The 12,864-nt window shown below is 32.6% G+C and overlaps 1 protein-coding gene across 1 annotated transcript in view; it reads left to right on the forward strand.

Moving 5' to 3' along the window:
• Window positions 1-12,864, forward strand: part of Cep290 (Centrosomal protein 290kDa) — a 220,744-nt gene that overhangs the window by 159,162 nt on the left and 48,718 nt on the right. Inside the window, exon 34 of the mRNA XM_075382073.1 lies at window positions 8,534-8,706. Within this exon, the coding sequence (XP_075238188.1) occupies window positions 8,534-8,706 (173 nt within the window). The remainder of the gene's footprint in view (window positions 1-8,533; window positions 8,707-12,864) is intronic.

The raw sequence follows: 12,864 nt of genomic DNA on the forward strand, positions 1-12,864 counted from the left end.
GGTGAGCTTCAATTATTCAAAGAATTTGAATAATGCTTGAATTAATAATATTTGAATAATAAAGCACTGTTTATTATTTTTGACCCTTCTTTCTTAAACACAACAGATTAATGTAGCTTTCATTCTAACTAAATCATTATAATATAAAGGATTCATAAACAAATATGATTCAAAACAAGCGATCAGCATTTTTATTAAGTAAAAATACTTTCATTCCACTAAAGATCAGCAATGAATTGTAACATTGCAAGTAAGATGTTCCAAAGAAAAAATACCTTTCATTGCTACACAATTAATAGTTATTGTAAGTAATTTAATGAGAAAAATACACACTGATAAAGAATTTTCTGTACTTTTGAATGTCATAATTCATTCAAGAAACATAATTGTCAAAAGTCAGGATTTACCATATCATAGCCAGTTTGTTAAGCCAATCTAACTGAGCTTTCTTGTGCTGAAGCACTTTTTTTGTTAAACTGAAGTATGTAATAAATTTTTAATTGAACTTTATGTATGATTTGCAAATTTAAAACTTGCATTTTGGTTGTTAAACCCCTTGTTATTTTTTTTTTTTTTTTATTACCCAGTAGTATTGTATACTTTTTACCAACACTAAAAATTTTTTCCTTTATAATTTCTTGCCTGTCACTGATCCACAAGGACTGCTTGAAGAGGAGCACTTTAAAAATCTTGTGGAAAATAATATTCCATGTTTAGAAAAAAAGATTAGCAGTTAAAAAATGTATTAGTTCTTTCTGAGTTAGAATTTGTTTTTTTTTAGCTAAAATTAGTTTTTTAACAAGGTTTTTTCTTATGGCCAGTCATTAGGGGACAGATGCTTGCTCTGTCCTGTTAAATTTGTCCATAATTTTTAAACATAAATTATAGAATTTTTTTTATGTTTCAACAAGAAATTTATGGTGATGTATTTTAGGTAATTATTTCTAAAAAAAAATAGATAAAAACACTGTGGGTTGAAATGCTTGATGAAATGAAATTTACTTTACACAATGAAGGGTTTGCAAAAACTAGTTGTAATGATTGTTTAACTTATCACTGTTTTTAATCCAAATTGTCATATAATTTTAGAAAATCAATACATTTTTAAATCTTAAATTTATACAGTGCTATTTATGTATGTTTCCTGTTTTAAGATTGATTGAATCTGCAAATTAAAAGTTATGAATAAATTTTAATTTATTATTTCTAGTCCTTCATTTTTATTTTACTTTGGTTTTATTAATATTTCAATATTCACATTTATCAGATATTATTTTGTTTTCAGTCCTTAATTGTGTTTTATTCTGTTAAGAGTATAATTTATTTTTGTTTTAGTAATTTTTTCTGTAAAAAATCTTAAGAAAATATTGTACTTTGATCTTTTAATATATGAATGCATCTTAAAAAGGAATTGTTGAACTTGAAAGTTTCTGACCTGAGGGTGTTCTAATCTTGGTCTCCCATCTTCGAAGAAAATGGAGGCTTTAATCATATGACTGCACGTCACTGCGTACCTTGATGTGGTAAGCTAAGGGAGGAGACAGATTTTCTCAAAAATGTTGCGGAGGTATTGTTTCTAGGCAATAGAAATTTATTGTTAGTAGACAATAGAAGTTCACTTGAGGATGTAAAGTGCAGCCAGGTTTTGATTGCAAGTTTGTGTGATATGATTCTTCTGTTGGTTCTGATTCCAAATTGGAAAAGAAAACATTTGAATATGATGACCTCATTGTCATCTAAGAACCACTAAACCGTGCAAAATCCTTTTGCTGCTTGGTGACAGTGATGCACAGTTGTTTTGGGTCGAACTAACATGTGACTTAAGTGGTTAGGCCACTGGATGGGGATCCTCTGTATTTTGTACTTCATGAAGCAGATGATTTATCTAAGGATTTTTCTCCAGCGAGGGGGAACATCCATTATCTGCGGTATGAATATCATTGATAGTTTGCCAGTGCAGCTGCTTGGTGTTATGCCTTATACAATCTCAATAATATCTCTTTATCTGAGCCCCAATTAATGTTCGATAAACATTTTATAATGTTTAGGGCTTTTTTTCATCTAACACTCAAGTCCTGTATATGTAATCCCCACGTAAGGGATTTATCCAATACTAGTCCTAGAAATCTCACGTTATCTTTATATTGTATTGGATTATCGCCAGTTGTCAACGTAGGACTTTGATGAGGAATTCTCTTCCTACAGAAGTGTACACAGCACGTTTTTTCTGGTGAGAATTGGAATCCATTATTCCTTGCAACTTCATTTAGAGCGTTAATCGCTCGTTGCAATTTGTATTTCACCATAGCAGTCTTGTTGCTGGCATACACAATTGCCAAATCATCAACATAGACGCTTTTGCTGATTTCTACTGGAATGACTAATATCAATTTATTAATGGCGATGGTAAACAAGGTACCGCTCAGCGGCGAACCTTGTGGTATGCCATTTTCCAAAATTCTTTCAGATGAATATTCATTGTTGACACGTACTTGGAAGGTACATACTCATATAGTTGCTGGTAGTAATACTGGCAGATTGCCACGAATGCCCCAATCATGTATCTGGAGGATTATACCATGTCGCCAAATCATATCGAAAGCCTTCTGAAGATCAAAGAAGACTCCGACACAATGTTTCCTTGTAACAAAGCTGTTATATATAATGTTCTCTAAGTTGATCATTTGATCAGTGGTAGAATGGTATTGCCGAAAACCTGCTTGATATGGTGATATCAGGTTTTCTTTTTCCAAAACCCAGACGAGTCGATTATTAATAATTTTTTCGAGTATTTTTCCCATAGCGCACGTCAAAGAAATAGGACGATAGCTATTGGGATCTGTTAAATTTTTATTTTTCTTCGGTACTGGAACAACATGTGCTTTTTTCCACTGCTGCGGGTACATTCCTTCCCGCCATATTTGATTATACAGTTCTAATAATCTGCGTTTTGCAGTGATATTCAGCTGCCTGATCATATTATAGTGGATTTCATCCGGACCAGCAGCTGTGTTGCCTGCTTTCTCCAACGCTTTCACGAATTCTTCCATTTTAAATGGTACATTATATGAGTAATTATACTCAGTTCTGAAGTTTAGTAGTCCTTCAAGTTGTTCTTTTTTGATCCGAAAACCTTCTTCGAAGAAGTGATTGGACAATAGCTCTGCGATTTCGTTTGGAGTGTCTTTAGTTTCATCTTCATCGTGAAGGCTAATTACGGGAGCAAAATTTTTACGCCCACAAATCGCCTTCACTTTCCTCCAAACGTCTGATGCAGTAGTACTTCTGTCAATGGATGACACGTATTGCTGCCAGGATCGTTTCTTAGAATCTATCATGAGACGTTTTGCATACGCCCTGTATTTCTTAAAGGCAATGAGATTCTCTGTTGTAGGACGTTTCTTAAAGGCGTTATACGCTCTTTTCTTTCTTTTAACAGCTTCACTAATTTCATCGTTCCACCATGGAACGTGTCGCTTCGTAAGTTTCCCAGATAATTTGGGAATATATCTCGATGCCGACACAATTATTGCATTTGTTATGGCGTCGACATCGTCTCCGATAACTCCAGTTGTTTCAGGGAGTATCGTTCTAGCTGTGAAGCTCGTCCAATATGCCTTATCAAATAACCATCTTTTAGAGATGTGATATGTTTTTCTTATAACATCAGATACAATTTGCACCGGGAAATGATCGCTTCCATGCAAATCCTCTAAAACATGGAAGCTGTATCTCGGTGCTATCGATCCGCTTATAATTGCAAGATCTATAATGGACGTCGATCAATCTCTGGCATTGAAAAAGGTTCCTGACCCATCGTTTAAAAGCATAAGTTCAGAATTCATCAGGAACCTTTCCAATTCTCTTCCACGGGGATCTACTCGATCCGATCCCCAAAATTATGAGCATTAACATCACCCACCAGTAAGACAGGTGGGGGAAGCTCAAAAATTAATCGCGCTATGTCATCTCCTTCCAATCAAAATACGGCAGGTATGTGCTGCAAACTGTGACCTGAAGCGGACGCTTCATTCTAATGGCGACCGCTTGTAGATTTGTATTTAGAACAACCGCTTCGATGGTAGCTCTAGCCGATATTAATATGATGGCTACTCCACCTCTAACTCTTACATTTGGCGGTTGATCTTGCCGAAATATATCGTATCCTTTTAATTAAAAATTTTCATTTCGGCTGAGATACGTTTCTTGCAGACATATAGAAATCGGGTCTACATCATGTACCAAGCGTTGGAGCTCATGGATGTTTGAAGAACATCCATTGATGTTCCATTGTACTATCGACTCGCTGATTTTAAATTAAATTATTGTCTGGGTTTGCCTTTCGGCCATCCTTTTTTTCTCCATATTGCGAACACCTACGTGTTGGCGGAGAACGTCGTCGCCCATGTAGCTTCCGGTCTCTGAATCGGATACCATCGAAGCCGCCGATGACGACGGGCATGGATCGGCGCCGGTTTTAGGCGCCGATTGAGAGGCGGCAACCTGGCCGACCCCCGACACGGGAGCAGCACCGGTCACCGCCTGTGGAAGGGGGGACACTCGCCCCCCTGTGTGGTTTTTGGTGGCCTTTGAGGCTTAGAGGCCACTTCAGTTGTAGGAGGCTTGGGAGCCTCCATAACGGACTGCGAAGCAATAACATTCTTCTGATCATCTAATATCTCACTAAGTCGAACTTGAACTTCTGGTTTAACGTCCGTTTTCTTTTGGTCAGGAGCAACTTTCTGTTTCGAAGATGTATCTGCAGGAGGCTGTACAATTATTCTTGGCTTAACAGCTTCGTGCTGCTGAAAGGCTTCATTTTATTTTCAATGATCCTTTCAATTAAGCCAGCCAAAGTAGGCGCAAGTATGTTAATGATTGCATTCTCATCAACAGTAACTGGAGCAGGAGCAGGAACAGCAGCCGCAGCTTGAGCATAGGTTGTTGTTGCTCTAGGTCTGCGGGCATTTACAATCTTCTTTGCTTCGAAGTAGCTCACCTTTTGCAGGGTTTTTACTTCCTGCACAGCTACTTCGTCTTTGTATACAGGACAGTTCCTGGATCTACAGGAATGCTGTCCTTTGCAGTTAATACAAGTAGGGGCTCCTTACATGGCTCTCCTACATGTACTTCGTCATCGCACACGCATATCTGTGGTCTCTCACACCTAATAGCGGTGTGGCCAAAGCGTTGGCACTTAAAATATCGCATTGGTTGCGGGACAAATGCTCGCACGTCTAATCGATGTATGCCCGCTCTTACCTTCTCCGGCAAATTTGGCCGGTTAAAAGTAAGTACATGGGAGGCTGAAGGTAGGACTTCGCCATTTCTTCTCATGTTCAACCTCCGACACTCTAGTACTTCTTGCAGTGCTAATTCTTCCACAATTTCCTGCTCCGTACAGTTAAGAAGATCCCGACAGACCACAACACCCTTGAAGTGTTGAGCGTGCCGTGGGGATCGACGCGTACAGCAAAATATCCTATCTTTTGGAGCCCTAGGTTCTTCTGAGACTGTGCATCATTCACAGTCTCCACATGAAGTCCATTAAAGGTTTTTCTTATTTCTTTCACACGGCCTCCAGCGCATTTAGTTATCTCCCGAGCAATGAGAAAAGGACTCACTCTCGAGAAATTACCATCCTCCTTTGTAATGACCAGATACTTAGGCTTTGGAACATTACTATTCTTAAAAAAAGCTTTTTGTAAGCTTTTTCTAGCCTCACCTTCAATTTTCTTGAACTCCACACTCTTTCTCCGTTTTGCCTCAGGCGAAACGGCCTTCTCGTTCTAGACGAGGGTGTTTACGTGAACCCTCTGCCACGTTTGTTTTTTGATCAGTTTGCATGATCGTTGATCCCTTCTGTAGTAAGGCTAGCCGCCGGGGTACACCCCACTCCAGGGCTACCATCCCTGGAGGTCCGTTCCGGTACTCCGGTGGAACCGGCATATGTCTTGGCAGAGAGCAGATGCGCAGTCTCTGCACTGACTCCAGGTCCCTACACACCGAGGTTTTCAGGGCTCCTATGCCCTGAAAAACATGGGCACCTTAACTACATGCTTGCCGTCGCGGGGAGCATGTGGACAACGAAAAGCCTCCGTTATACCTGCAAATAACTTCGACCGTGGCTGCTACATCACCAGCTCTAATGGTGGTATCAATCCATGTCCGTAATCGTTAATAAAGTCGTACCTGCAGGTGGCCGTGAAACCCAGTACTTAAACTCGGCTGTAGATGTAATTCGGCCGAAAATGAACATTACCGAGAACAATACTCGGAACTCCGTTAGCCAGCTATATGTAATGTACGTAAGTACAGCTAATGATATTCTGAATGATATTAATTCACATATTGTTAACTGTCAACCTGATCCTAATCTTCATAAAATATCAAATTTTGATTCCACCTCTCCAAAAAGCTTTAAGTTCCCTAACATTAAGATTTCCATATAAATATATAATGCCTAAGTAATAAAATCGAAGAAGTTAAAATATTTATTTTCAATGAGACACCACACTTGGCATGTTTTTTATAACATTTACTGATCAAAGTAGAAGCTTCGTAATTTATAGCTTGTTGAAGCTTTTTATAGAATTGCACATAAAAATTGTGTAGTTGGTTCAGTCAATCTCTTTATAGATAACAACTTTATTTACATCTGAAGAAAATGATTAAAAATTGAAAATTCTAGCAGTCCAAAAAATTATTCGCTAAGTGGATTATAACTATCTAATTTAAAATGTGGATAAAAAGATTGTGTTATCCTTATCAGTTAAACATAAAATTACTGATCTTGTGAACAGAATTAACATTAATGATAACAAAATTAAAAAAAAAAATTAATTATAATTATTAATTATTATAATTAATTCAAAATTAAATTTTGAATTAGCCATTAATGATAACAATTGTATTTCTGTTGCCCATAAAGCAAAATTTCTGTTTTTTTTTTAAATAAATCTCAATGTCCCCCTGGCCCTAGCCTATTCAGCTTTACGTCCTACTATATGCAGAGTTGCTGAAATTTTTACACCATACACATATACCACATCACAAACACTACATAAATTACAACATATACCTTTACACAGCAACACAACATCTTACTCTGATCTTTCTTACACTTACACTCGGTGGTGTTACAACACCTTACTTAATGCAACCATAATCCAAGGTGGAAACTATCATGCCGACAGATAGATGGCTCTAAGTAATGAGTCTCAAACTATGTCCTCTGGGAACCAGGATGAACCTAGTAGTATGCAGCCCTAGCTCCAGTATACACATGCATACATATAACATCTGGAAAGCCAAAGTGACCTGCTGTTCCTTGGAAGATTTTTTTTTTTATTCACATTTTTATTGTGTTCATACATATTTTTGTTTCAAATTAGGAAAACAGAAGTTCATATAACAAAAAGAGACCATATAGTTCTTATTTATAAACTTATAGTTTTTCTTCATCACAAGTTTTTATTTGCAAGTTAATAAAAAATGTAATAATTTTAATTACATCTAAAAATATTAAGTTCACATTGTTTTAATGGATTAGTAACTTTTGAATCATTACAATACTTATTTAATATTAGTTAATCATTTTTGGTTTTGGGAAATTATTATTTTTACCTTTATCGTAGAGTTTTTTACATTAAAGAAAATAATAACAATGATTTAAAACAAACTTGCAATCTAAATAGGTTAATGAGTTTGTCTATTGTTATTTCTAAAAAAAAAAAAAAAAATATATAACATCATCATAAGACTTTTGAAAACTTATTTATAATAATAACAATGTAATTTTTCAAAAATTTTATTTCTTATTCATACTTTTTTTGTTACTAATTTCTTTGTAATAGCTAATCACTACATCTTTACTGTGAATTCTTATTAATATTTATTTTTATTAATAGTATTTTGGCATATTATAAGTGAGATTTCTTAAATAAAAATGCATACATTTCAAAGGACTTGTTATTTGTATTTTGCTAATCACTGACATGCCTTCAGAAAAATTATTATAAGTAAACATCCATTAAAAAAGAAAAAATTGTTATAAGTAAATATCCATTTTAGAGCCAAAAAACACCATGCCTATTTATTTATTAAAAATTTGAAGATACATAAAATCTTATAAGAATTTTTTGTAAAAAGGTTTGATGACGATAGAGATACCTGTACTTAGAAATCAAGAATTGCTGAATTAGAAAAACTTTAAACTGGTCTCCTAAGAATGTGAATTTTTGTCCTTCACTTCTTGGCTACAGATATTACCATGTATTTGCAGATTATAGTTAAATAATAAAAGCAGTGTGAATTGCAGTTTGTCATTACATAATACGTATTGTAACATGATTTTCTCTGATCACTTCTAAATTGTAAAACCTTTTCTGGACCCATTATTGTACTTTTTTTAGATTTCACTGTACAAGTATAAATTTATCATTTGGACATTTAAAACTACTTTGATTCTTCATATATATTTAATTTTGTTTTGTTGTCAGAATTAATGTTTGAGGTTTTATCATTTTTTTAGGATCAGCAGTAACTCAAACTCTAGTCGAGGAGCTGGAAAAAGAAGTAAAACAACTAAAAGCCAGAAATGAATTATTAAAGAAAACCAGTGAATTAACATCAGGTTCTTCTTCTCTTTCTGATGTGATTGAATCTCAACAACGCAAGATAGAGGCTCTGCAATTAGCACAAAAAGTATATTTTCTTTATTTACCTGTAAAATCAATTTCAGGTACAAAAACCTATTACATTTAATAATTGGGGCTGCTGAAATGTTTTAGCATCATTCTGTGAGAGAGAGCATATCACCCAAGTTGCTTTCATAGGTAGTTTTGTGTCTAAAACAATAGCGGATTCTTTTAGCTATCTCTCCTCAATAATCATTCATAAAATAGCTGTTAAACAGGCAATTTTGACTGTTTTCAATTCTACACCATTGCAGTTTCTATTAATCTTTTACTTTTAAGTTTCATTTAATTTTGGAGGCTCTAGAGGTAAAAAAAAATTGACTTATTTTTTGGTATGCAGTTATTTTACTCTAAATTTATAGAACCATGACTGTGATCAAAATGACATTGTCTCTTGTGAATAACCGATACTTTTAGATAATGATTTAAGAATATTTAGGTTGTTTTTTCCTCTCAACAGTTGGATTTTTGTGAAAAGTAAAACAAATTGAAGAAATATAAATGTATGTACGTTTATTTTAATGTGAAGACACATTTGATAATGTACAATATAATTGAATCTTGGTGTTATTAAAAAAAATATATGTAGATATGAGTGTCTTATATATGTAGAAAATGAGGAAAGGCAAACTGCAATATGGAAAGGAATGAAGGCTTTATGTCCTTTACTTTTTAATTAAAGTAGTTAAAAAAATTTGCGATAAATATTTTAAACTATGAAATATAAGCGATATTTATGAATTAAGTATTAAGTGTAAGTATCAAGTATAGAGACAGTGCTTTTTCACACTGAAACATTGGCAGTAGAAAAGCTGGTAAAATAAATGGTAAAGTCTTTATCACAAGGAATATTGAAAATTTGATGGGTTTATAATTTAAAATGAGGACTTAAGGAAAAGTTGAATATTGTAATGTTGAATAATGTGTTGAAATCATGCCAGAATCTTCTACAAAGGAGTAGTCTGTGGATATACTAAAATACCCAGTATTAGTGATTTGGGTAGTTGATAAAATGGGTAAAGGAAATGAATTATTTGAATATAAGAAATAGTTAATAGAGATGTAGGAGCTATCTTGAAACCAGGAGATGAGCATAGAATAGAAAAATAGAAAAATTCATTGAACTAGTCAAACAACTATAACAAAAACAAACCTGTTATTTTATGACAAAATAATACATGGCATAATATGCATGCTCCTCTCCTATGTTCTTGTCCATATGTTGTACGTGATGATATTGGTTTAAACTTTTATAATGACAAAGAACCAAAAATTTATTAAATATTTTTTAAGACTTTACATCAAATCATTTTATTAGCTAACAGAAATTTTAATTTTAATCTTATATTCATGCTTTTGGTATCTTATTGTAAGTAGATAAAATTCATACCCTGTTACTCACTCAAAACTCATCATCAAAAATATCCACTTAAAACATTTTATTATTGTATTTAAAATTTTTATATTAATTTTAAAGTACTTTTTTATGTAACACATTTATCATTAGTCATTTATGTATGACTCCTTGTGTTTATTCTCGCTCTATTCATTTATTTTTTAATCATAACAAATATTTGAAAGCATACCCACCTTAATCAGACTTCCTTTCATGATACATATCTTTAGTCACAGTGAGTACAATGAAAATAAAAGCTGTGTTGGGGAAAATCGAGACTGCATTATTACCAAACCTGAAAACATTTACACCCATCTAATAGGACAACAATAATAATCATACTTTTTTATTTATGCATGTTTAATTTATTATTATTTTCATGTTTTATTAATTACAGTCCATTATTACTTATTTAGTATTAATAATTCAATGAATAAAGATTGCAAAAACAAGAATTTTAATTTAGTTGTACTTTTAAACTAAAAAATCATAACTAATGCTTGAATGTATATTGTATCCGTAATTACACTAAATTAGTTGTACAATTATTGTAAAATTTTTTTTGTATAATCTTTAGAATTTTGAAATATTTTTTTGTACAGTGTTTTCATTGTGGATTGTACTATTATTATTGTTATTAACACTACTTGAAATTTGCATTTTATGTCCTGTTCCTGTGAAAGTTTACAATCTTGTCTGTCTTCATTGTAACAATCACTTTCACTACCATTGTCTAGATGTATGATAAATTTATCCATCATTTCGTCAATAGTGGTACCATCTAGCTTTATTTTTACATATTCTCAATATGGTTTTCAGTCATCCTTATTCACTTCATTCATTTTTCCCTCGGCTAATTTTTTAATATCTAGCATTAAAAATCTTATGTTATTACTACCAACATATCTTTTCAGAGCCAACCTACATCTTTACCAGATTTAAGTCAGGATGGTAAGGTGAAATCGCAGAACATAATGCCCACATTTTTTTAATATTTCATAAAAATAATACTTTATTATTGAATTTCTATGTGGTTTAATTATGTGTTCTTTAATTATGTTCTGTGTGATTTAATTGTATTTTAACATTACTTTATTAAACGGAATATTGTTGTTTTCTAACCAATTAATCATGCCATTTTTCCTCTCATTTAAATTTGGAGGCTTCTCTAGAAGTGGATTGTTATATGGTACATTATTGATAACTGCTGACAGACTGGGAAGGAACACCAGGAATTCATTTTTCAGATGCCCATTTCATGAAATTGTTCTTGTTGACGTTTTCATGATAGTCACTGCTTTTTGAATTAATTTTCCAACACAATCAGGTTGAACTCCATGTCTCCTCCAGCATGGATCTCCTTAACTGATCTGATTAACTGATCTCCTTTATTAATCGGTACATTTACTCCTTCACCACTGTCAACTGTTGTTGAATGGGACATTATAATATATGATTCATCCAAATAAACAATCAAAGAATTTTATTTTCTGCAATTGGCCATTTTACTTAAATAGCTTAGCCTTTTTCACCAAATGTCTTCTTTCTCAATCAGAAGTTTACTATTATTATCAGTTTTACACTACTTAACTACTAACTCTTTTAATTAAAGCTGCTAGTGTAGTTCTAAAGTTGAATACTCTTTTGAAGTTCACTTAGTTTATTTAATGTACGCAGTTCACATTATATTTTGCGTAAAACTTGTTAACTGTTCTTGCAATGTCTTGATCAGAACTCTCTAATTCATTAACTGGTTTTGAATGTTGTTTATAGTTTTTTGGTGTGCTGAATGAGCACGACCATGATTTAGACTTAAGAAGATCCTGCTTTTCTTTTTGGAGTTGTTGAACTTGTGATCTTGAAATATTACAAGCTACAGTGGTTCTTTTTTCACATTTTTTAATGTAAATAAAATGTTTGTCATCTTCTAATTTTCCTAACTTTTTAGTTTCTTTCTTCATAAAATTGTATAATTATTTTAACTATTTCATGAGCTTGGATATAGATTTTTTTATTATTAATTATGAATTCAATTCTGCTATTGCAAAAAAAATTTACTAACAAAAATTAAAAAAACATACAAAATAATTAATACACACAACACATTAACTAATACATCACACATTACAGAAGGAAACAATCATATAGCCTGTCCAAGCTGAATTGGCACAGATCTGGTCTAGGCGATGGTTGCCTAGCTAGCTAGCGTCAGGCTAGCTAGGCAACCATCACCTAGCTACTTGTGGAAGACAATATATATATATGGTATAATAAATTTTATGGTATGCATACAATATATATATTTTTTTATTTTATAGTAATTTTTTTATACTAATTTACGGTATAATTTTTTTTTTTAGTATTTTTTATACTAATGTAATTTTACACTAATCCAATCAATAAACAAATTCATTCATAAATTTTTAGATTATTTTTAATCATATGTTTATATAAAAAAAATAAATAAATTCATAACCAAATAAAACAATATATAAATATTTAACTAATTTATTTTTAAATACTTAAAGTAAAAAAAATTGAATATAATTATTACGTCAAAATGTAAGTATTTCTTGTTTTTCAGTGTTTTTATAATTGTTTTTACTAGCTTGACAATCCTTTTTTCAGTAGAACATTTACACTTTACATTATAATGTATTTTGTTACAAATTTTATAGCTAGCACTGGCATAATACAAATAAATAAAGTAAAAAATTACAAAGTTGCAGAATATATAGCACTGCTCTCCCTACTGCATGTTTTCGTATT

This window comes from Lycorma delicatula, chromosome 1, assembly GCF_047948215.1.
Source record: "Lycorma delicatula isolate Av1 chromosome 1, ASM4794821v1, whole genome shotgun sequence".
In the NCBI taxonomy this organism is placed as follows: Eukaryota; Metazoa; Arthropoda; class Insecta; order Hemiptera; family Fulgoridae; genus Lycorma; species Lycorma delicatula.